The sequence below is a fragment of the Drosophila bipectinata genome, chromosome XL (genome assembly GCF_030179905.1).
Source record: "Drosophila bipectinata strain 14024-0381.07 chromosome XL, DbipHiC1v2, whole genome shotgun sequence".
In the NCBI taxonomy this organism is placed as follows: domain Eukaryota; kingdom Metazoa; phylum Arthropoda; class Insecta; order Diptera; family Drosophilidae; genus Drosophila; species Drosophila bipectinata.
This window is the reverse complement of record NC_091734.1, coordinates 16,410,386-16,436,294: the sequence shown is the minus strand read 5'-3', so window position 1 is coordinate 16,436,294 and position 25,909 is coordinate 16,410,386. Positions and strand designations below refer to the sequence as shown.

The 25,909-nt window shown below is 41.9% G+C and overlaps 2 protein-coding genes across 4 annotated transcripts in view; one reads left to right on the top strand and one right to left on the bottom strand.

The window, feature by feature from the left end:
* LOC122321326 (uncharacterized) overlaps positions 1-25,909 on the top strand; it is a 105,301-nt gene that overhangs the window by 40,097 nt on the left and 39,295 nt on the right. The window contains exons 3-4 of one of the 3 annotated variants that reach the window (XM_043211137.2): positions 10,106-10,197; positions 21,065-21,156. In XM_043211137.2, the coding sequence (XP_043067072.1) occupies positions 10,106-10,197; positions 21,065-21,156 (184 nt within the window). Of the gene's footprint in view, positions 1-10,105; positions 10,198-10,455; positions 10,580-21,064; positions 21,157-25,909 lie in introns of those variants that run through there. The other 2 variants (XM_070281744.1, XM_043211138.2) reach the window with 2 other exon arrangements.
* LOC108131298 (RING-box protein 1-like) lies at positions 21,817-22,602 on the bottom strand. Its single transcript, XM_017250128.3, has one exon. It carries the CDS (start codon positions 22,494-22,496, stop codon positions 21,885-21,887), a length of 612 nt encoding a protein of 203 aa, XP_017105617.2. The 5' UTR covers positions 22,497-22,602; the 3' UTR covers positions 21,817-21,884.

Genomic DNA, 25,909 nt, shown 5'->3' with positions numbered 1-25,909 from the left:
TCTTCTAAAACACGAAAGTTGGATCATTTCCGCTTGTTCGGTTATATGGCAGCTATAGGATATAGTCGGTCGATACAGGCCGTTCCGACTTATATACTGCGTGCTGCGTACCCTGCGTGGAAAAAAGGGTGTGTGTAAAGTTTCAAGTCTTTAAAGACATCTTACAACGACACATAGGGCACCCGAGTAGAAAACAAATTGAAAAGGCAAATAAAATTCAAACTCTGCCAAATTCAAAACTTCGACTTCAGTTGCTAGACCAAGAACATCACCGGCGAATTCCATTTTTTAGTTCAGGCTCGGAAGATCATTAATTTTATCAAGCATCGAAGGCAAGTCGTTGCCAAAATCGATGGAGCTGAAAAGCAATCCTGGGGCCTCAACACCCACCCGGGGCCCACGCGGCACTCCTGCCCGCCCTCCTACGGCATTCATTATACCCTTGCAGAGGGTATTATAATTTTGGTCAAAAGTGTGCAACGCAGTGAAGGAGACATCTCCGACCCTATAAAGTATATATATTCTTGATCAGAATCACCTCCTGAGTTGATATGAGCATGTCCGTCTGTCCGTCTGTCCGTCTGTCCGTCTGTCCGTCTGTCTGTCCGTCTGTCTGTTTCTACGCGAACTAGTCTCTCAGTTTTAAAGCTATCGTCTTGAAACTTTGCACACACCCTTCTTTCCTTTGCACGCAGTATATAAGTCGGAACGGCCCGGATCGGCCGACTATATCCTATAGCTGCCATATAACTGATTGATCGGAAATGGTATAACTTTGGTGTTTTTAGAGTTACAGAGTTCAAATTTGACATGAGAGCTATTTTTGGCAACAAATTACGACATGCCAAATTTCATAAGGATCGGCCGACTATATCTTATAGCTGCCATATAACTGAACGATCGGAAATGACCCAACTTTCGTGTTTTTGAAGATAGAAAGCTGAAATTTAATACAGATTCTATTTTTGGTCAGTTAATCCAAGCTACCAAATTTCATTAGGATCGGCCGACTATATCCCATAGCTGCCATATAACTGAACGATCGGAAATGGTATTTGTTAGAAATATCAACTTTCGTATTTTTGAAGATAGAAGTTTGGGACTTTTTTTACATTTTGTATTGTAATAAATTGGATTATATATTCCTATTCCCATAAGGATCGGCCAACTATATCCGATGTTTGCGATATATATCCGGTTTTAACTGCAAGGGTATATAAACTTCGGCTCCGCCCGAAGTTAGCTTTCCTTTCTTGTTTTTTATTTATGTTTGTTTTTGACAAACATTGAATTTTCATGCCGCAAACGACAGCTGGGAACGTAAATGCAAATGCAAATGCGAATGGAAATGCCAGTGCAAGTGCTAGAGCAAGTGCCAGTGCAACCCGCAGAGGAAGCAACATTTCAATACCAGCTACAACTTCCAATAATTTCGGGCTTGATTGTAAAATGCAAAATGTGATGGCTGAGCAATACGGTAATACGGTTCCCGAAACACAAACAAGCATCGGACAACGTCTCAGGCTCTATGGTCCTAAATCCCAGCTTATTCCATTTAAGGTCGATCAAACAGCGACAACTTACGGGACAACATGTTTATGTAAGTATATATGTATAAGTCAGTCAAACATACATACAAAGATAAGTGTACATATGTAATGCGGTCATTGAAGGTGACTGAGAGAGGGGACTTTCGTAAGGTTCTACACGCGCAGAAATCCTTAGCCCATCATAAAGTATCCAAGAATTGTTGGGTTTAGTGTAAACCAATCCTAGGCTTTGCAACCATTATCGCTCACTTGTAAATTATTCACATATATTTATCTTTGAAAGTAGGCTTTTCCCTGGAGATACTCCTAGGTTATTTTTAGAAGTGTGGTGTAGCTCTCATTTAGCCCACAACTCAGTCAGTGGGACAAAGGTCTTCATATGGCGAAGAGATCCGAGCTTCGAGCACCGCCCTCCGCCACTGACCGCTTTGTGTGAGTTTGCCAGGGTAATAGATTTTTGCCATTTACATAATTTCGACCGATGCGGCCGAGACCCATGCCCATTGTTCGGACCTTTTCATTACCTACCCAAAAGAAATACAGCCAAATACTGTGGATGCGCAGCGTCGGCCAGCCAGCTAGTCATCAATTTCCGTCCCTGGCATCTAATATCTGTTGTTTTAGTCTCTAAACCCCATCTAATATTTGAAGCTATCCAAAGCAAAAAAGTAGGGACTTTATTAAAAACCAGAATAATGATAAATTACTTACTTAGGGTAAAGTCATTTTTTGCTTGATATTTTTAAGCCAAAAGTTTAGTTTAAAAAAAGGAAATATGTAAAAAAGTGTTGATGTTATTAAATAACTCAGTAACGTAAATCCATCGTTGGTAAAAATAATAATAAATATCTAAGGGCGGTGCTAGAATTCTGAAAGGGACTGTGAACATGCGTGTGGGCTTGTTATAGTTTTTTTTTGAAACATGAACGAAAATGTCAACAAGTCAAGCAAACAATAAATGCGGGCCGGGCCGGCCACATGAAATATGAAAAATCTGCCTATTTTTACCCTCCAGCCAGGGGTTTCCACCAACAATCAACAAGCTATAATCGAGAACCCACAATGGTCCTGGGGTCCAGTCAGCGCCCGGGACCCGGCCCGCCCGTTTGGCCCACGGTCTTTTGTGTTAATAAACAAATAATCTACTTAAGTCCAACAATAAAACGAGAGACGCAAACGAAACCAACGACAAAATCATAAAAAGGCAGCGGACGAGTAGGAAGTAGGAAGAATAGGAGAAGGAATACGAGTGGGCTAACGGGCTGGAAGGGGAAGAGAGTGGAGAGCATAAAAAATTTCCACGCAATTTATTTGCTGGCACGGCGGTCGGGGGTGTTCAAGTCAAGACGGGGACCGTGGAATTGGGCAGGCGGTTTCAATAAAGGGATGGAGGTACAGATAGGGGCCAATTCACGTATGTATGTAAAGTAAATGTGAGTATGCACGTTAATATAGGTATGCCCGACGCTGCAGAGGAGAGAACGAGTCCGTATGACGGTCTGTCCTTAGTAACATTCACCTTTCCATTGGACCTTGATTGATCGGATCGCTTTGGGTCCCACTTGGCCCCCGAGTTGCGTTAATGCCAATTTAATTGGCGCTCATTAGACAACAGCAGTAACACAGAACGCAGAACACAGAAAGCAGAACCTACCGACACAAACAATGAAAGAATCGGCGGTTGGGAGTTCGAACCAATTCCAACCGCACGTCCAGTCACCTCGCCACATACATACATACATACATATGTATATGTACGATGTTCGGGCCAGTTCACTCGTGCCAACTCATTCCCACTCGGCTCGCTTTATACCGCCACGCCCAGAGCAACCACGGCCCACAGCCCAGAGCCCATAGTGCACGGCTAATTATACGTGCAGCGATTCTTTTCCCTTTTTGCTTTCCGAACTCTCCGTAGTCACAGATTAAACAAAATGCGTACAAACACAAAGCACCGAACAAGGAAGAACTATCGGTGGGCGCAGCGTAAGAAGTTCCGGATACAGATTTCGGTACGTTCGTCGCTATAATCCTTATTATAGAAAATATTTATTGTAATTTGTGGGGTACGCTTGCGTCGAGAAGATATGCAAATAATATCTTCTCGACGCAAGCGTACCCCACAAATTACAATAAATATTTTCTTAATTACTGAGTGTGCTGCGTTTACGAATCGCATTTGACACAACGCGTGGTACACAATGCACCACATACAAGTGTGTGCTTTAAAACTGCTGAATTAATATTGTATCTCTCCGTTATTAACGCTTATTATGAGCCCGATGTCTGTTTTATATGTATTGTATGTATGTTTGTGTGTATATATGTGTGTATAAATTATATGTAGTTAAAGAAGAAAAGGCAATATTTTCATAAGCTTATTTTCTACAGAAAAAAGCGAGAAAGTACGAATTAAAGCGTTAAATATTGATATCGCGCTTGTGAGTTCGTCATTTAAAGTTTTTTCTGACATTTCTCAATCGAGAGTCATTCAGTAAGTCACCAGAGGTAATAAATGTGGATCAAAGCAATCAAGCCTGTACACAAAATGGAGCGCAATCATAAGTGTAAAATATATTTTGTTGTTTTTTTATACCCTTGCAGAGGGTATTATAATTTTGTCCAAAAGTGTGCAACGCAGTGAAGGAGACATCTCCGACCCTATAAAGTATATATATTCTTGATCAGGATCACCTCCTGAGTTGATATGAGCATGTCCGTCTGTCCGTCTGTCTGTCTGTCTGTCTGTTTCTACGCGAACTAGTCTCTCAGTTTTAAAGCTATCGTCTTGAAACTTTGCACACACCCTTCTTTCCTTTGCACGCAGTATATAAGTCGGAACGGCCCGGATCGGCCGACTATATCCTATAGCTGCCATATAACTGATTGATCGGAAATGGTATAACTTTGGTGTTTTTAGAGTTAGAGAGTTCAAATTTGACATGGGAGCTATTTTTGGCAAAATAATACGACTGAATGCCAAATTTCATAGGGATCGGCCGACTATATCCTATAGCTGCCATATAACTCAACGATCGGAAATGACCCAACTTTCGTGTTTTTGAAGATAGAAAGCTGGAATTTAATACAGATCCTATTTGGTCAGTTGATCCAACCTACCAAATTTCATTAGGATCGGCCGACTATATCCTATAGCTGCCATATAACTGAACGATCGGAAATGGTATTTGGTAGAAATATCAACTTTCGTATTTTTGAAGATAGAAGTTTGGGACTTTTTTTAAATTTTGTATTGTAATAAATTGGATTATATATTCCTATTCCCATAAGGATCGGCCAACTATATCCGATGTTTGCGATATATATCCGGTTTTAACTGCAAGGGTATATAAACTTCGGCTCCGCCCGAAGTTAGCTTTCCTTTCTTGTTTTTAAATAATTTATTTTCTTAAAAAAGATATACTGTTTTTTCTGGTTATTGAACTGATGTCTAGAGTGGTTTCGATTTCGACTGTTCCGAAAATGATTTATGTATTTATGTACATCCACCACACTGTGCGTCGGGGTTTCATGCTTATCGGAGCTGTATGGCCCATTTGCGGCTTTTGTTTTTTTTTTTCTTATCAGGTGGCCTAAGTACAAAATATTGCGGAATAAATGTTTTCCTGGGATCGTGAAATATAACCCACTGCCTGACTCGCCCTCTCGGAGCTCACAACTTAAATTTTTATTTGATTGAGGCGTCGTGATCAGTGTGTTTGGGCATTCTATACGCTCGGATTTATGACTTAAGCTAATGCCCAACTGCTGCCTCGCGACAGATGCCTCAATAGACTCTGACCCCACCCGTTAGGCGGCTGCTATATCAGGCCGGTCAAACTATCTACTAAGTACGGAAAAACCAAAAATAAACATGTTGACTCAGTACTGCCAGTCCAAGTCGGATTCAATGAACGGAGAGGAGCGCAAGAAGCTTCTACCTTTCGTTGTTTCGTCTATCTGAAGTCTAGTAACCGTCGCATCGATAAGGCCTTAATTGAAACGTAAGGCCCTGGAAGCAGGTATTTCAAGACTCTTTTTGTGGTGTGCTTACATATATTTCAGATGACTTTGCGAGATAATCAGTTTTTGGCTCAGCTCGCCCGACTTGCGTTGCTTTTAAAACTTTCTGAACAGACCCGAAGTGCTGCAGAGCGAATTGCGTTCATGTTCATCTAGGAGCTCTTGTCGTTGGCTTATTGTCAGAGCTCCCCCTACCCTCCTGTCTCCTGCCTCCCGCATCAGTCGCTGCTTGCTCGCCATGTGAGCAATAATGTGCAGTTAGAAGCATTTTGTCAGTCAACACAGCTGAAGCATTAAGGAGCACTCAGTGCATCGGGACAGGAGCCGAGGCAGGGGCGCCGAGGAGCTCGGATGACAGAAGGAGTGGAGGTTGGGCGTGGCAGATCGGGCAAGTGTGCTTGACATTTCCAGTGTAGACGTCTAAAAGATGAAGGCGAAACAAGCCAACGGTTGCTACGACAGGGAGACGAAAACATCGAAACTGCACACTGCACACAGTAGTGAAGCTGCAGAAACAGAAAAAGACGAGGAAACAGAAAATATACAGTAACAGCAATAGCAGGAACATAAATGAAAACAGAAACAAAAACAGAAACAGAGAAAGAAACAGAAACATGAACGCTTAAAAAACAGGGAAAGAAAGCTGCCTTCGGGCGAAGTCGAATCTTATACACCCTTGCCTTTATATGATGAGAGTATACATATTTTATATGTATGGAAGCCATTATAATGGAAGCCCCAAGCTGGTATCTGAATGTCAGCAGCTCCAACTAAACGGCATACATGAAAATATACTGGGAAGTGTTCTAGCTGCATTACTAACTTTTAGATTCTAAGAGCAGGCAAGCAAGCGGTTAGGAAGGTGAAGCAGGCTCCCGATCAAGATTATATGTACATACCTTATGCAACGATGTCTTCTGTTTTGTGTGACTTTCGGACAAAATGTCAATGCCCTCTGCAAGGGTATAGAAACTGACAAACGTCAACAAAGCTGATTTATTTGCGTTTACATTTATTTATGATATGCAACATTTTTCAAAATGCAATTTCTGTGTTGCCCAGAACAACGGGAAAAGAAACGCAAACAGCAAGAGCAAGAGCAAGAACAGCAGCAACGACAGCGGCAACTCTGCGACGTTTGCATTATGTCCTGTTCCCATGGCGCTGCCCTCCGAGATCCACTACTTCCAGCCCGGCATATAACCCATTGTCTGTTATGACCAAGTGTTGGGGTGCCAACCTTTCCCTAGCCCGGCCCGGCACTCCTTAGGCTGCGCCCCCATGACATGACCACGTCCACGTCCAACATCTGGCAACATCAACTCACAAGCACTAAAGTACATCCAGGCATCCCAACATCCCATCAGTTCAAGTATCTAGCATACAAGCAGCGCATCTCGAAAACAAGGCAGCTGGCCTGGCAGCGAAAATCTGAAGTGGGGAGTCTGGAAGCAGTCTCTTATGTGGGCCAGCCACGTTTTCCGGCGATTTTGGCCGTAAAGCACTCCGACCGGACTCCGTCGAGGTTTTGGTTTGATATGTCAGAGAACCCTAATGTATCGAAATCACGCGGACAGATGGAATGCCGAAAAGCTTACTAAAAAGTGGAAGTTAAAAATTGGACCCATGCTCACGTTCTCCCAGGGTCTTTATTTTTATATTCGCAATCTTATTTCCCCGTCCTTATGTCGTAAGATAAGCCCTAGTTAGCCCTAAGCTCAAAATTGATTATTTTCCTACCACTAGCTGCTTCTCTAAAATGGTTTGTAATGAATGACCTAGTAATCCAATTAATTTCTGTAAATATTTGTGGTCTGGTTTTCCTCGTGATCGGATGTCGAATATTCCTGTCGTGTCCTGGTCGAGTTGCTCCCGGTTCTAATGCGCTTTTAAGGCCTTTATGTTTAGATATAGGTTTAGATACACTCAGAAACTGTTTGAACCTTCTTAATAGAAAAGTTTCTGAAAAGTTAAATCCTTCTCAGCGTTAAATAGAACAGCTACATGCCACTCGAAAGGCGAGTGGCTTCAAGGTGGATCCTAGCAGCTATGGCTCTCACGTTGGACTGAGAGCCACGGAATTGGTATAATGGGCACGAAAATGATAGGAAAATATTGTCCTTCCCATTCGTTTCTATAGATTCACAAAAACGGGTAAAAATTGATGGCTTTACAAATGACGGCTCAGGTGTTGTTGTTGGTCCTGCCCGTGCTGCCGTATGTGGTTGTAGCAGCGCGCCTGGCAATGGAGCCCACCTCACTATCAGTGCTATTATGTTGGACTGCGTCCTGCCAGTGGCCTCCTAGCAAAAGTTTGGCACACGTTCAATGCCTCGTGTTGCATTCGGGGCATGCAGCTGCAGCCGCAATCACTTCGCTTCATTCCACGGCACACGCCACTACACACCTTTTCTATTCCCCTCCCCTACAGACAGACGAAAGTGTGCTTGTATTTGTTTGGGAAACATTTTGGCAAAATTCCATTATAATTATATATTTGGGGTGTACGTGGAGTCTAACTGGCATGCTTTATGCTACGGATAGCAACAAGCCCTAAAACTCCGCAGTAACATGATGGCTGCCGGTCACTAGCATTGTTCTTGTTTCTGTTCCGTTTCTGCTTGGCTCTTCCATGAGAAATCAAATAAATTAAATTGCCTTCCGAGCGAAGTCAGACGTTCAACGACTGCTTAAAGATTTATCATTCCGCCACTTTTGTGGCTGGTTGCGAACAAAACAGTCGCAAAACCCCATCCAGTGACACTTCAAACCCTTTAAAACAAAAGGCACCAGAAGCAGCGACATGTGCCTGTCCTTGTCGCTTCTTTAATTAATTCCTGCCGCACTTGTACTTTGTGGCCAAAAACACTCAAAAGATGAATTTTCTAACTTAAACTGAAGCTGTAACATATAAGAGTGGATCCTGTTCGCATATTTTCATCCAATAATCCAAATGATGATTGAGACTCTAAGTAGAACTTCATTTAATTATAATTTACATACATACATTTAAGTGTGATTGATCCACAACGTATGCCCTCATAATACGATAACCCTTTTCCTCTCAGCCTCAGATGCTTGTAAACATTTTGTTCCTCAACTGAAAACTCTAAACATGTCTTTCAAACGGCCCTGCAACCCTAGGAAACAAGAAGGGAAACAAATGTTACAAAACGTGTGAACTGCTCCTTTTTAACCAACTCTAACTTACTTGAGACTCCTTATTCCGAAAGCACAGCACCTATAAAAAGGCTATGGAGCGCGATTTACATTAATTTAGTTTCTTTTATTAATTGGAACGTTGTGTGGCAAAACAAGGCTTTTTCCACCCCCACATCCACCTTCATATCCACTCCCAGCTCGACTCCTCCTGGTTCTTCGAGGCTCGCACGCTATTTTAATGGCCGAGGGATTACGCAGCCGCTGGGTTCGCTTGATTAAATCGCAAAAATAAAAACTGGCACAAAAATCAATGACTGGCGCCAACACGGAGCTGGATTTAACCCAACTCAGATTGCCATCTATCCGAGCTCGCCCATAGGGTCATAATTCCCTCCGATGGCTTCGGGCCGTGCAGAAAAATGTGTGTGGGTCTCGGCCCGAGAGGTGCGGGTGTAATATGTCGAAAATAGACTTATGGCGAATTTAAATAAAGTGTTGCCTCAAAAACAGCTTGAACATTTTATTGCTTCGTTTATTTTAATTAAATTGTTTCGGCTCCCGACCCAATAAAGCGTACATGGTCTTGGTCAGGATCAGGTTCGTAAAATTATGCTGCATACAAAAATTATTGTATGTTGCTGCGCAAACTAGGCACTTCAGATAAACGCGTCAAAACATAAGTGGAAAGACATCTTTGGCGACCCATAGCAATAAAACCTGACGTAAGGACCCAGGTCCGGGAATAAGACTGTGTTCAGCACACCAGGAACGAGTCCTAAATCGCAAATAAAAGAATATGTTTCCATTCGTTGGCCCGTGTAATTGAATGTAAAGCAATTCTCCAGCAGAAAGTTTGCTGGCCCACTTCCGAGTACTTTCGTTGGCCGAATTATTTGCTAATGTAGTTGCTTCATTATTTTGTCGGAGAATGCAGAATTTCTGCACAAATAACTCGATGTGAGCTCATAAAAAGCCGAAATCAACAACTTTTTCCATCAACAATATTATCACCTCACCTCCGGCCCCGAAACTCGGCCGTAAGGACTTGACGATGCACTTCGAAAGCTTCCCGTCGATTAAAGAAGCCGTTAGAACACGCCGTTAGAACAGAAGTTCTCCATCCGGAAAGGGGTGGCCAATTTTGATCCACAAATGTTTCTGTGGGGTTTGGTAGATTGCGGAAGACTTACTTTCTAATGAATCCGCCCTAGTCCGTTTAGGCATGAAACATGGTTCATGGGAAGCTCCATCCAATTTTCAGTGGGTTTTTTTTTGTGGTGTAGCATATGTTTTAATTATAAGCATTCATTATGTTATTGTTATTATGTTCGAAATCTAACAATTTAACTAATAATTATTTTTCTTTTCAGACACTTTCAATGCATTTGGAAAGTAACCGTTTTATTTTTTATCTTTCGTAAAGAGTATTTCTCGGAAACGGAGCCGCTTATTTACTTTCAAGGTAATTGATACGACCACCAGGGATATACATTTCTGCGATACTCATATGAAAATTAAAACTGCCCTTGAATGGTATGCCAGAAAGCCGCCCCACGGAAATTCTTTGCCAAAAACAAAGAAAATGTGAGCCATTTAATAGCTGGATTAGCTTCATAAGACCCCCAAAACCAAACCAACCTTGTTTCGAATGTCAATCCAATAACTTTGATTCTTTTCATATCAATCTTCTGTGAGAATGATGTAGTCTTTTCTTATGTAGTCCCCCCTCAGTTTCAAACTGAATTGATGGATTGATTTGTCAGCCAATTTGTGATTTGTCAGAACTTCCCAGTCTTCAAGAAAAATGTGTTAAGGCGATTTAAAAAAGTAGAAAAAAAGTGTGTTACAACAAATTCTGCTGTAGATTTTATCACAGATTCTAAGCTGAAGAATGATGCATAAAATATTAAGTAAAGTAAGTAAACTCTGTTAACTTTTTTTATGTAAGACGGAAACTATTTAGGTAATAAATATATATGACAAATATAGTCCACAGTCCTGAACGAAAATATATTATTTATTAACACATTTTGGACATCAAGGAGCTTTACTTCAGCTATATGTATATGCTCTTTGTATCAAAAATCGATTAAGGTCGAAGCCTTGAGGCGAACATATTCTGGCTTAGCCCTTCCGTACCAACTCCGTGCGATTCACCCAAAGGAATATCTTTTGACGGCGGGTACACGCAGGTGTATGGTAACCTTTAACCTGGGCGTAGTGGCGCCTAGACATGCCAATCTTCTTGTAGCCCGCGAACAAAACTTTTTTCCGCACGCACACAGTCGAATGAAATCAATTGTAGCCAAGTTGGAAACTGAAATTTCACGGTGATGGCTGCCATTTTGGGGATCTAACATTGTTAGGTGTGCACCACCTACACCACCTTTTAATTCCAGGCGTTTCCGTTTACGATAGTTTCAGTTACTCGCTTTCCATTGTTACTTCCATACACCCTTTGGACATACTCTTCCGCAGATATTAAGGTTTGGCGAAAGAACTTTCTCAAATGCAATTCAAACAAGAAAGCAAAGCTAACTTCGGGCGGAGCCGAAGTTGATATACCCTTGCAGTTAAAACCGGATAAATATCGCAAACATCGGATATAGTTTGCCGATCCTTATGATTACATCATAATAAAACCAATTTATTACAATAAAAAATCTAAAAAAAAGTCCCAAACTTCTATCTTCAAAAATACCAAAGTTGGTATTTCTACCAAAAAACATTTTCGATCGTTCAGTTATATGGCAGCTATAGTTGGCCGATCCTTATGAAATTGAGTAGGTCGGATTATCTGACCAAAAATATAATCAGTACTAAGTTACAGCTTTCTATCTTCAAAAACACGAAAGTTGGGTCATTTCCGATCGTTCAGTTATATGGCAGCTATAAGATATAGTCGGCCGATCCTTATGAAATTTGGCATGTCGTAATGTTTTGCCAAAAATAGCTCTCATGTCAAAGTTGAACTCTCTAACTTTAAAAACACTAAAGTTATACCATTTCCGATCAATCAGTTATATGGCAGTTATAGGATATAGTCGGCCGATCCGGACCGTTCCGACTTATATACTGCGTGCAAAGGGAAGAAGGGTGTGTGCAAAGTTTCAAGTCGATAGCTTCAAAACTGAGAGACTAGTTTGCGTAGAAACAGACAGACGGACAGACGGTCAGACGGACAGACGGACAGACGGACAGACGGACATGCTCATATCAACTCAGGAGGTGATCCTGATCAAGAATATATATACTTTATAGGGTCGGAGATGTCTCCTTCACTGCGTTGCACACTTTTGGACAAAATTATAATACCCTCTGCAAAGGTATAATAATATTTTTGTGAAACTGACAAAGCAACATAAGCTACAATGAAATACTGTTTTAAAGGCATGTTTAGCTGACATTGGGATTTTCCTTACACTGTGCACGAAAAATAGTAAAATCAAAATTTTATTTTTTTTAATTATATTTTTTTTGCAGTGGCTAGGGGTTATATTGTACACTTTATAAGAGAACTCGAACCATCAACCCATCTGTGGTGCATAATAAACTTGAGTAAAAGTACAGCTCCACCGGCTTTGCAACCTGGAGGCCTTTACAGTATTTTTTTCTTTAAATAATTAAATTAAGTAGGAGGGCTCCCTTGATTTAATATTGAGCCAAGTCCGGTTGAATTCAACCATCTAAGCCGTTTTTGCCACTAAGGAGACAGGCCGAGCAAAAATATCTTTGGGATTTGGGCCCTCACAACGCGAAATCCGCTTTTTTTCGGCCACATCGCTAGATTTTTAATGTTTCGAATTCAGTACCTCGAAGGGGCAGGGATATGGCGGAAAGTTACATTTTATGTGCGAAATTTTTATTGTTTTGAATTTTTGTCATGCTCTTGCCCAATCGCAATTGTCTGACAACTAAAACAAGTAGCTATAAAAGTTACTGCGGATTCAGGCTGCCCTCGGCCTGCCACCCATGCCCTGCCAGCTCCTTGTCTTTTCACCCGGCGGTCCATGCCATGGGATCCTCAGCTGGAGTCTCTTTGTTCGCGGACAGAGCTTTACACTAAAAGTAAACGTGTCGGAGACACTCGTAAAATGTAACCAAAAACGAGCCAAGTCAGCGCGTGACTCCCTCTAAAATGGGCGACAGCAAAAGACAAAAACTCACTGGGGAGGACAGACGCAGTGGCGCCACATCCGGCTGCTCGGATGCTCATCCCCCAACTCTGGCCATACTTGTACATAGGTGCCTTAAAAACTCGAATATTGATTCGATTTTACCATTCAACTGCTTCAACCGGGGCGCACGTTTTACTGCCTTTGCTGTCCTCTCCCGGATGTTCCAGAAACAAAATCCAACCATATTGGTTTCATAAATGTTACGGCGTTGGGGTACTAATGATAGCCCCGCTTTTTGTGGCCAGCGCACCCTACAGGAGCAGTAACAGAGAGTATGATGAAAGAGTGGATGAAATCGGAAGAACAGATATTCTTATTCTTTTTGTTTCAATAACTTAGATAGTTCCCTTCTTTTCTTCCTAAACTATTCGACAATTATACTGTACCACTAGATACTCTATCAACTTTGCACTACTCTATCCAATGTCTTATACTAGGCAACCGTTTTCTGACTACCCAAGTGCAAAGTCAGTTTGTAAGTGGCTTCATAAAGATATATTTAATCGAATCTTCTGACAAACGAATAGTGTTTGAGAAGAGAGCTTTACCTTTTCAGATTGTTTTGTGTAATTGTTTCCATTGGCAATCATCCCTGTTTTAGACAGTAGAAGCAAAAGTTCGAATTCAATCATTACGGAAACTCAAGTCTAAAGCTCGTTTCAACCAATCGGTCAACCTCTTTCAACCAATTCTATTTCTATAGCAACGCGCCATATTCTAAGATTTTGCCAATAACTCTCTTCCCAGATTTTGTCTTATTACTTTCCAGTCACAATAAGCTATCTTTTTAGGTGAAGGAAACCAGTAGTGGCAAATTTAAGGGCGTAAAATAGCAAAAATACCAGTTTAAATTTTAAAATAAAAAATAATAAAAAAAAGTAAAAAATTAAAAATAATTGTGCTCTTTTTGGTAAAAAAAATAAAAAAAATATTTTTTCATTATTTGAGGATATAACATTTTTCCCCAAATTTACAAAACGCTGTACAACCGCTATTATTTAATGCCAACCGCTTTTACATCTTTTATGGCTCCCACAAATAAACCATTTCTTTAGCGCCAGTACAGGAAGGATCTTTGCAAAACGTTTGATGCCAAACTACGTCTATAGTTCACTTATATCTGAAAAACAAATTTCATCCAAAATGGCCGGTTTTTTGAGGAGATATACCTATATATATGCCACGTTCCATTCAAACGAGTTAAAATTTTGAGCGCATGGATGTCGGAGACTTTATTGAGACATAGAGCTATCCGATTTAAAAATTGGACTCGTATGGAATCCGCGCAGATCAAGTTTGTGACAAAATTTTGACAAGACCACCCACTCCCACCCCCAAATTGGAATCTGGTCGTAGCTCCAGTTCGTTAATGTTTTTGAAAAATGTTTTGGCATCAAACTGTTCCACTGGCTAATCTACACCTAATAATCAAAAATCAGTTACAGAATTTTTAGTCTGTTTTCCTACTGAATCGGTAGTAGTGACGTAGGAAGTATTAGGGGGCAGCAGTGGTTATTTTTCCCCAAGCGCAAAAGTATGCCGTCCTCGACTATAGCCGTCGTTTCCTTTATTTTGTGTAACGTTTATATTTATTTAAGTCTAACTTGTATACTGATACATATGTTTAGCTTGAGCAGGTTGTTAATTAGGATTAACACAAGAATCCAAGAATTCTTCCGTTTTGTCTGTCCGTCTGTCTGTCTGTTTCTACGCGAACTAGTCTCTCAGTTTTGAAGCTATCGTCTTGAAACTTTGCACACACCCTTCTTTTCTTTGCACGCAGTATATAAGTCGGAACGGCCGGGATCGGCCGACTATATCCTATAGCTGCCATATAACTGATTGATCGGAAATGGTATAACTTTGGTGTTTTTAGAGTTAGAGAGTTCAAATTTGACACGAGAGCTCTTTTTGGCAAAATAATACGACATGCCAAATTTCATAAGGATCGGCCGACTATATCCTATAGCTGCCATATAACTGAACAATCGGAAATGACCCAACTTTCTTTTTTTTTGTTGATAGAAAGCTGGCACTTGGTACACATTCTATTTTTGGTCATTTAATCCGATCTACCAAATGTCATAACGTTCGGTTGACTATATCTTATAGCTGACATATAACTGAACGATCGGAAATGGTATTTGGTAGAAATATCAACTTTCGTATTTTTGAAGATAGAAGCTTGCGACTTTTTTTTAGATTTTTTATTGTAATTAATTGGTTTTATTATGATGTAATCATAAGGATCGGCCAACTATATCCGATGTTTGCGATATATATCCGGTTTTAGCTGCAAGGGTATATCAACTTCGGCTCCGCCCGAAGTTAGCTTTGCTTTCTTGTTTTTTTGAAACTTCGCCTAGGCTGGCTAGTCCAAGTTTGTTTCAATTTCAAATTCACCGTTTTAAAAATCGTTATCTCGCAAAAAAATTCATATATTTTCGCCCTGTGTTTGTATTTGTTCAATAAATCTTTAAGAGGTGACTACACATTATTATTTTAATTATTATTAAAATAATAATTAAATAACATGTGATTAGCGTAATAACACGGATATCTGTTTTTGAGCATCGCACAATCGTATGAACCCTAATGGACTGGAAATGTTCCTCCTGTCTATCCCATAAACCGAAAATGTGTTTTTAATGTGAATTCCGACCTTTCAATGGCATCCCAAACAAACAAGCCAAATCAAGGCAATTAAACCTAATCCAATCCAATCCAAACCCGAGAAACAGAGCACCTCGGGAGCTTAAATGGTGTCATAATTAATAATACTTAATGTCAATAAATAATAACCGATGCGGTGAAGGCAGGTGTTTAGCTGCCGCAAAACCAGCTGCCAATCTGCCCCCTTTCACCTTCGCTGCCACTTGTATCCTGTATCCTGTGCCGTGGACCCTTACTTCCCCATGAATCTGGTGGAGGTGAGCCAAGGCTTCCCAGGATAGCAACAATTAAAATAACAACACCAGCCGGAGGCTTTCCGAAATTCGCAATTTACAAGGCCGGTGGCTAGGAATTTTGACACCAGACGACCGAGCCAGGGAGGTTGAAAAGGGCCAGTAAGTGTTTTAATTAGCTACCTTACTGGGGTGTGGCATGGTGGGGGCGGGCAAAACAATGCGACCGGGTGCCAGACAGGAGCGGGAGCCGGGAGGACGGGAATCTGGGAGGACGGAGCAAGGGCCGACAACGCCTGTCGGTTATTTATGTTTTATTTATGCACAGACATTGCGGCCACTCCTCGAGTTTGGCGGAAGTGGTGCCGAGTAGGTGGGCGGGCATGGGTCATTAGGGTGGGTGGGATACGCGTTAATGTGCAACATTGTTTAACTGACTGCAATGGCCGGCATCTACGTGCCGTTGGTCTTTGGCGTTCGGCTGATTTTCCAGGACCCGTCGAAACCGGAGGCGTGTGGAAGCCCTAGGCCCTGCCTTCGGTCGCCTTTGTTAGTGGCGCCTGGTGTGCCAGCAAGGGGAGACACTAACAAAATAATAAACTCGCCCCGGCAGCGCCGCAGGTCGAAGACTTTATTGTATTATTGTAATTAGTTGTTATGAATTTTTGTGTCGGACACTGGCAGTTTCTTTAAAAACAGGTCGAATAATTTCTCAAAGACAGTTTTTGCCTCATACCCTGTTTTCAAAGAGATCAACGTGGTATTTACTATTCTGAAGCTCTCTTCTCCTATCCTAAGTAAAATAAATAACGATTGGCGTAATTTGTAAAAGCTGCTTTACTTATTATGGACCATACTGGGTGAAAACCATCTCCCGAGCTAATATAACCTGGCCAATTCTTGTATTAGTCCTTGTAGTTTATTCTTCAGAGACTAGACTACAATAAGTGGCGGTCAGATCTCCACTTTGAGGCTTTTTGAAGAGGCTTTGGGTGAGAGGTTTAAAAAATCTTCAAGGGTTGGAGGAGTTCGCTTTACGAATTCAAACCAAAAAATATCTTAATCGACACTAAATCAATTTCAGAATAAACACACAAAGCAACGGAATCTAGTTTTTAATGATTTGAAGGCACAAGCACAAAAGGGCGTAAACTCTTAATAAACAACAGGAGCTATTTTTATACCAACTTCAAGTGGATTATTTTTTTCCCCATCGAATGGCTCTTTTTCTCTTCAAACTCAGGAGATCGGAAAGTTGTTAACCCACTTTCGGTTTTTGATTATGACAATTAAATTCGATTGGGTCTTCTTGTTTGTAAAACGAAACGTTTGCTCCCAAAATAAAATCTTGAGAAATACTTAAAACAAAAAATCCGTCAGTTCTCTGTGAAACATGAAAATCCGAGTCCCGAAACAACCAGAGTGCCAATCGTACCCTGAAATAGGTAAAATGCGAAATTGATTCACGTTAAGGCAATTTATAGGGATATCACCACCGATAATGACATCGCCTAGAGTCCACACGAAACTGCCGCTGGCCATAAATCTGGCAGTTCTGTGTGTTGGAGGAGACCGAGGAAGAGGACGAGCACGAGACGAGGATACGGCCGCAGACAATGTTGAAGCCCCTCCCCGAGGCCGGATCATAAACAAAATTGCTGGGGTCCTGGCTTGCTGTGTGCTGTTAAAGCGGCGGTCAAACGCAAAATCTGAGCTGCCTTAAAGTCAGCATTGCAATTGCCATTGCCGCTGGAATTTATGAACAGGGGGGTCATTTTCACAGCCCTCAACTGTAGCCGAATTTCTGCACGCAAGGAGGGAGCCGCTGCAGTGGCTGGAGGTTTGATGTTGGATGTTGTAGGCTGGATGCTGAGGTTCGGATTGAATACATTCCTCTAGGACTTATCCAGCTCAGCGCGAACACTAGGCACTCCTAGTCGGCAAAATGCAAATAACTACATCTGCAAATAATAGTTTAATATTCATATCCTCAACCCAGGCACACATTGCAACTGAAAATATGTTTTTAATTTTTAGCCAGGGCCCCCAGCCTCTTATTTACTTTGCTTAAATTTGTATTTATTTTTCACATTAAAGATGACTGCGAGAAACAGGCATCAGCAGCACCGGCACCAGCAACGGCAACGGCAGCGGCACCGGAAAGGGAGTTAGGGTGAAGCGGGGGTGGTTTTTTTGGGTTGTTTTGTGGGTGTCACACCACTGTGGTGGTGCAAAGTTTATGGCCCAAATGGGGGTATGTGCTGTGCATATATGTGGAAGGTGCGAACAGGACCCTCCAGCAGGGGTTGCAGCAGTACATGTGGGGTGTGTGCAGCTATATATCGTGATCCTTATCATGGAATGTACTGCTGGATGTGTACAGTTTAGGGGTTTCTGGAAAAGAGCCGAGAAATGCATTTCAAAAGTTATTCTTCAGGTAATTTACAGAGGGAGCACTCTGCGTGACCATTTCGCATGCTAATCTACTGCTGTCTTAAAAACCATTCGACCTCCCACCTTAATCTCAAAAAGCAAGGAGGGAAACTCCTTTAAACTTGAGCTCTTTAAATTGCGGGTTCGAATATGACACAGACAAGCACGCATTTTTTTTTACCCAATGTTCGCCTCAAAGTTAAATCTTAGATTTCGCCGTCTTGGCACCGGCACCCAGTTTGTAAACCGCATTAAGGTGCCGTCATTCATGAGTTAAAGAATCGGCAATATCCAACGGGAAAAACAACATCATCAGCAGTTGGCGCAGGATGGAAAGTTTTGGCACATCGGGTGACTCGGGGTGGTTTTTGGCTCCGAGATCCAAAAGTGACTGCTCGGAAAACTGCAACGAAAATTTGCATAAGCAATTACGAAGCGCTCTTCGAGGGGATGTGGCAACGCAAACATTGTGGCACACCGTCTCTGCGCCCGAGCTTCTGCCCCCTTTACCGTGTCGCAGTGCACTGTGGACAAAAAGTGCATCACTTCCTCGAAGCAAAGCCTTCGCTCCGATTTAAACGGAATTTAATCCATCTACTACTTCTCCCAAATAGTTCGCAATCCATTAAAGTCATAATCCGAGCTGCACTAAAAAGATGGCACAGTTTTATATTTAAAATATTTAATTGAATGAACACCTTAAATTGATATTTTTATAAGCAAGCAGAGAACTGTACGCGTATTTTTCTGAAGAAAAATATGTTTGTGACTTTCGGGAAGGCTATTAGGGGCTTCAGGCACTCTCCTGAAAACCACCCGCCTAGAAGCTGCCTCTGGCGTGGACGCAGCTATGCAAGAGCTCCAACATCGACATCTTGGGGAGTTGTCACCAAGTGCCTGCCACGAAATTAGAAATGCATCAAAACAAGCCGGAGAACTGAAACTTTCTTGCGCTTAAGTGCAAGGTGTGTGAAAAGAAGATGAGTCCTGACCTGAAAAGCCGAGACGGAGACCGAGACGAAGACGGCGGGCGGACTGAATAAGTAATTCGGGGAGTGCTTGGGCTGTGATGAAATATGATCAAAGAATTTGCCTGATGAACTGACAGATTCAGTTGCTGATTTGCAAACCAAATGCAATTTCATCACGATAATCCACTCCACTCTACTACCACTACTCCGCTCCATGACATCGAATACGGCTGGGCCGTGCCAATCGTGTTTTCCGATTTTTATCACAATTAGCAGTGAAACCGACTTCTTTCTACAGACATATGCATATCGCTTGAGCCATCGCATTGTCGTAAAACGTGTTCGAGCTTAAAGCCAGTTATCAAATCTTCAACAAACTTCTGTATAACTTTAAGGGTAAAATAATCGTTTTTAATAAAACGCCAACACAGCTTATCAAAAATATTTCAATGGATTAATATTCCGATGGATCCGTGCGTGCTTCAGTTTATACAACACTAAAAAAACTGTTTCCTCTATTATATTTTATTCGATTTTTAGGACCTTTCATTGTAACAAGTACATTTTCTCTTCGAGGGTGCCTATAAACACAAGTGCAAGCTTTAAGAAAACTCCATGTATAGAGGTGCACGAATGCAACGAAATCCGACTTATTAAACTCTGAAAAATGATTTTTTCTACTTTTTCCATCAGCAATGAATGCGCTTCATACGCATCTATCAAACTACATTCCATGGCTGCCATTGAAATTGTTTTGAAAGAGAGGAGGCCTTTGAAAAATGTATGTGAGTTTTAATAGGGAATCTTCTACCTAATCATAGGTATGAGAGGTTTTTTGGTTGGGATTCATCATCGAGTTGAGGCCGAGGCTGAGCGACGAAGTACTTCTAACAAAAAGTAGGCAGGAAGTATTAAGGACCGTGCGGGGTTGTTTGGCTTAGCGAATTTTTCCGGACTGACCACAATAGGGGAGCTATGTTGCTTCTATTACAGTTGGAATCGCAGCTGTCTCCCCGACAATGCAGTGGCTGTTTCTTTTGCATTTGCAATTGCAGCCGCAGCTGTCGCAGCTCGCTCGACATTCAACACTCGACATTGGCATGCGGATCCTGCCTCGGATTCGGATTTGCACACCCCTCTGGCGCACGCCACCCTTGTCCCTCTGCCGTCCTTCCAACCTCCCCTTTGCCATCCTGCTTCCGAGCCTGGTGCCAGTTGCGGCCATCTCCCGCTTGCCATCCCCTGGCATCCAGCGTTTGGGCGCTTGCATTCCTACACTGAAACAAATCCATTGGCAGTCTAGCTCCAGAAACTTCAATGCACACAACGACACCGGTCGACAACCGGATCCGCAGGCACGCAAGCCACCAGTAGGAGAGCGGAACCTCACTACCTAACCCGCAGGGGAATCCCCGCCCGCACTCACGTGGCGCTCTTGGTAACCTGGGCGCTCTGCCACGAGTCCTTTCTGTTACCCTGTCCCCTAATTGGCTGGAATGGGCAATCAACACTCCTCGTGGGCATCTGTGCGGTAAGGAAAGCACTGGCGCCCTTTTGCCAGTGGGAGCGGGAGTTCCGGGCAAAGTGGGTGTGGGACACGGGGTCCTAGTCGATTAGGTGTCTAATGAGGCAGCATCAACAGTTGATCGCGGCTGAGGCGGGTGATTACATTCGCCGGCTAATGCGGTGGTACCTTATGACGCTGGTGCTCCATGTAGTACTCAAGCCCGAGTGAGCACTCCAACTAAAATATTTCAGAAGCCCGGGGGCTAATTAAAACCTCTCATTCTACATCCAATTGAGTGCCGGCTCTAATTTATTCATCTGTTTATTCATTGCAGCTGTGTACCGAGGGCTTACTTGCGGCCCTCTTAAGAGAAAACTGGGAAAGAGAAATCTAGACCAACTTGATCCTTGTTTCCAAGTGCCGCAGGTAAGTTATATGACATTTACATAAACGCCAGAGTCTTTACAGGAACTGACCATAGAATGAAACAGTCTATTGCACTCTATTTTAATTATGGTAGAGTATTTTTTGAAACAAAACTCAAGATTAGAAGGTCAGAATGTAACATGACTGGATAGACTGGTCGAGTAGATCCAGTCGACTTTCAGACTCTTGTCGAATAATATACTCAAACTAGTCGAATTTGTTTCTAAATGAAAAGGGCTTACATCCAGTGATTTTATATATTCTCAACCGAGATATACATTAGATGAACAAAGGTCGTAAAGCATCCCCGAAAACCACAACCGATGTAAGCAGCTTGCGTACGCGCATTTTCGCGTGCCCTACTATAATTGCGAAATGAGGCTGAAAAAAAAAATGAAAAATGAAAATACTGAATTGCGGCAAACGTCAAGCCTGAGGCTAGATTGTAGTTTGCTCCTAAAACTTCCATCATTTTCATTAAAGTTGAAAAGAACTCTCCGCCACGATTCCCCTTTTTAATGATTCTCCCTCCTCATGTTTCCATGTGGCTGAAAATTAATTTATAGTCGCAAACCAACCCCCTGCAACCACTCCTACCCCGCCTTTATGTCAGACCAATATCCGGGGACGAACGGAAGAGAATCAGATTTTTGGATGGAACTACGACAGAACCCGAACCGGGCTCGAAACTCAAGAGCGTTTATTGAGCGCTGGAAATGAACCTCAAACTAGCGGCCGTACTTCTGGAACTCCCACTCCCGATTGTCCAGAGGGCACACGTGGCGAGTTTTAAGCCAGCGGGAGATGCAGTGAAAATGAAAAGCATGGTTGCACGTTCCCCAGGCTACGGTGCAATCTTCGAATGAGTTGAGGGTTGGGTTGGCCTGGCATTCAATGCACAAGTCCATGATCGGGTTTCGGCAAATGGCGCAGTTGTCTACGACGATGTCCCAGGCCCACAGCGCCACGGCATTCCACTTCTTGATCACACAGCGCTGTTTGTTCTTTTGGCAGTTTGTGCTGCACGTCGGTATATCGTCCATGTCCATCTCGTCTTCCGTATTAGCTGCGCCCTCCAGCTCCGCCTCGGTTTTCCCATCCATGTCTGCCTCTGCTTCCACCTTAGCTGTCTCCTTATGCGACTCATTTCTCACTTTAATCTCGCCACTCAGAAGAACATTGGATCCGGTGCCATGGATTCCGAATCCCATTGCCATCCCTGCAGCCGGCAAACTCAAAGTCCTGCTAGGCGGTTCGACGGCTGAGGTGCTTGCTGTGTCGGGAGTGGCGTCGTCGGCTACGTAGAGCTCAGAACTGCTTGGCTCACTAGAGTCGTCCATGGCCCAATAGGCTAAAATTTAAGAACGAAAATGTTATAAAGACTAACGAAATAACAGACTCAGAATAAAATCTGGAGTGTGACAGTTCGAAAAGGAGACTGATCCCATTCGAGAATCTTCACTCACTCTCCCTGCGCACTAGATCGTATTACAAAACCTAAATGTAATGAAGTAATGGAGCAAGCGGAAGTCCCTTATTGGGACTGTTCCCAAGACACAATACTCGTATTTTCAAAGCTAATAAATTCCCTATTTCGACTATATTGGAAAACGATTTTCTTTTCGATTGGCAAATGCTTTAAAATAACCGAATTGATTTGTTCTAAAAGAAACACACACCAAACAAAAAAACTAAGAAAATGGGAGAAAATTGTATAGCCTCATACCCATTCCCCTTTCCACGGCCGAGGCACGCACAAAATGTTTTATGGGTAACCGAAAACGATTCCCAAAGCAAGGAGTTCCCAAGGCCAGACCCTAAATTACGCTCATTTACAGATTCATTTGAGCGACACGCCCCGGCCATTGTAGCTCCTGCTCCAGCTACGGCTCAGGCTCAGACTCCGGTGTTTGCTACTCCTACTCGGAGCGTGGCATGCATTCCAAATATGTTCATTACCGAGACGCTTACCCTTTGGCTGCGAACCCAGGGATGCGGTGCGGCACCGGAGGCAGAACCTTGTAGGCCGTACCGCAACCCATCGACCTTTGCTCGGTTCCGTACATTTTTGGCATTTTTTGTTAGTATATTTATTGGATTCGAGTCAAAGGATATACAAAAGCGCACTGACATCTGGAGCTGCTCCGGTCGCTGGACTGTCCGCCCCGGGACAACTGCCCGCCTCAACCCAAGGAGTTGCCTGGCTTGGACTCAGATGTGATCGTATGTGCCTGTTGTAATCATACGATTATATTATAAAACAAGAAAGGACGGCTATATATATTATACCCGGTACTTATCTCGTCCACCCACAATTTAACTAACCTTTATAATTTAAACTTTAAGGGTATAGATTCTCAGCAGCACATTTTGTTGTGTACTTTTGCGCTTGGGCAAAAAAAAAAACAAAAACAAAGCTACGGCCATACCACCAGTAGCCTGCCCGTAGGCCAAAAATAAAAAAAAAACCAACTCAAAATTTTGACTTTAAATGTACCAATTCTTATTGGTAATTGGTCTAATTGGTCTAGCTATTTGCATTTATTCATCTTTTTGTTTTGCTCTATCTGCAATCTTGAAATCTTCAAGAATAGTATCGAAAGAGATAGCAAAGCAACGTGCAAGGGAAGCTCTTTGCAAAAAATATGTTAAACGTATTTAAACCAAGTGTTTGTGCAATGGAATTGATTAATATTTTAAAGAAAGATATTAACTTTCTTTTTCAACAAAAAGTATATTCAGGATGTGTTATGTTATGGGTAAATCATTATTGTATTTAGTACATAATTGTGAACGTTCTCAATTTGTCTTTTCTGTGTTCGGTTAGAGTTTTAATTGTGATGGCACTCTTTGGCATTAACAAATCCTTTTGTATAATATTCTTAAGCATTTTAAGAACATAAGAGAGTTTAGTTCAAGTGCCGTCAGGTGCCGTGCGGCTTGCAATATACGAAAAGATAACCTAACCTCAATTTAAAAATATCACGTGCTTTCACTGTGTAAGCATGTACATTAAAAAATTGATTTATTTTATGGTCGTTCTTGTTAAATACATTTATAATTTCTGTTATTATTATTTTAAGGCGAAAAAGTTTCTTGGGCATATGAAAAATTCTTGTGTCCAAAGTTTCAAGTCGATAGCCTTAAAACTGATCAAGATCAAGAATATATATACTTTATAGGGTCGGAGATGTCTCCTTCACTGCGTTGCACACTTTTGATCAAAATTATATTACCTCCTGCAAGTGTATAAAAAACGCAAAACAACTGTTGAATTATTTTACTTTTTGCTCGGAACAAATATTTAATTATCGTGTTCCACTGTCGTACTTTTCTTGCTAAAGGCAATGGAGGATAATTGTTAAAAAAATTTACTGAAACGTAATATCTCCCAAAGGTATACATCAGTGGTCGGCACCCCAATACATTGATATGATTTTACCGCATTAGTGTTAGTAACGTATAGCAGAAAGTAGGCTGTGAGCATGACGTTTCACACATGTATACTGTGTGTGTGTGGCAGAGCTCGGGCAGAGAAATTTCCTATGCCCCCGAGATAGGGCCGTGCCGACCTCTGGTATACATACATATAATAAGAACTCTGCCACCACAAATTATAAAAGGGATTTTTCCCGTCATTTTATACGCCGACGTATGCATGCTGCCTGGCCAGAATTACCTCTTTCAACAAATCCTTCTGCTCTCCTTCTGTTTTTTTTTTTTTTTTTTTGTTTTTTATTTTGTTTTTTTAATAATTTTTTGCACATTGGCATTTTCAATACCCCACAAGACAATACTAAGGTATCTCAAAGTCGGTGATGGTCGGGAAAAACTCTGCGGTTGCGTGGCATTTGGATTCATTTTATTTTTGCTTTCGCTTTCATTTTGCTTATCACACAATCGAAATCAAAACCGGGGCCCAGGAGAAATGACTCGGTGATAGTAAATGCATGATTTATTTAGGCATGCCACATGTGTGTCGATGGGTGTACAGTAGTCCGCCCGTCCGCTGTCTAGTTGTGAACTTGGCACTACGTATGTGTGCCGTACGTATTGGAAAACGGGATGGTGTAATTAGGCGTTTTTATGGTCGCTTCAACGATAATTGAAGCCAGAAGGGCGGGAATATGGGACCTACTGTTAATATAGTTGGACACGCACGTGCTGCTCGTACTGCCTGAGAGATTTACACCAAAAAGCATTTATCGTAATAGCTGCGTATCTATGTGCACGGAGTAATGCGTCCATGTGAGGACCATAGATTGGGCGGAGAACCGCTCACTGAATCTCCCAACCCCGCTCCTGTATCTTAAAGAGTTAGTTTCCCTTACTTTTTAGTAGAAACGAGTACTTTTGCTCAGTCCAGATGACTTAGCCAAAGCCACAACACCCCATTTTATTTAAACACACCATAAGCAAGCAAACCAAGACCAGTTTCTAAACAAATAATTAGCAAAATAAGTCGAATGTGATTAAAAACCAAACCATTAAAATTCACTCCAGGTTCATGTTTTACATCCAAACCGTGCGAGTTTCAAATGACTGTATCCATAGAGATAATCCTATTTAATTCGGACCAATTTCTTCTTTTATTTTCGCTTGAAAATAAAGCGAAAAATATATTCGAAATATGTACAGAAAAATATAACTTTAATCTACGCTCTCATTCATTCGCATAAAGAGTGAGATTTTCGGCATCCCTTCAAAGTTATATATAAATAAAAAGGTCTTTCTGCGCGAAAAATAACTCAGA

Coding starts and splice junctions, on each gene's coding strand:
- LOC108131298 (XM_017250128.3), bottom strand. CDS start 22,496: ATGGACGACTCTAGTGAGCCAAGCAGTTCTGAGCTCTACGTAGCCGAC.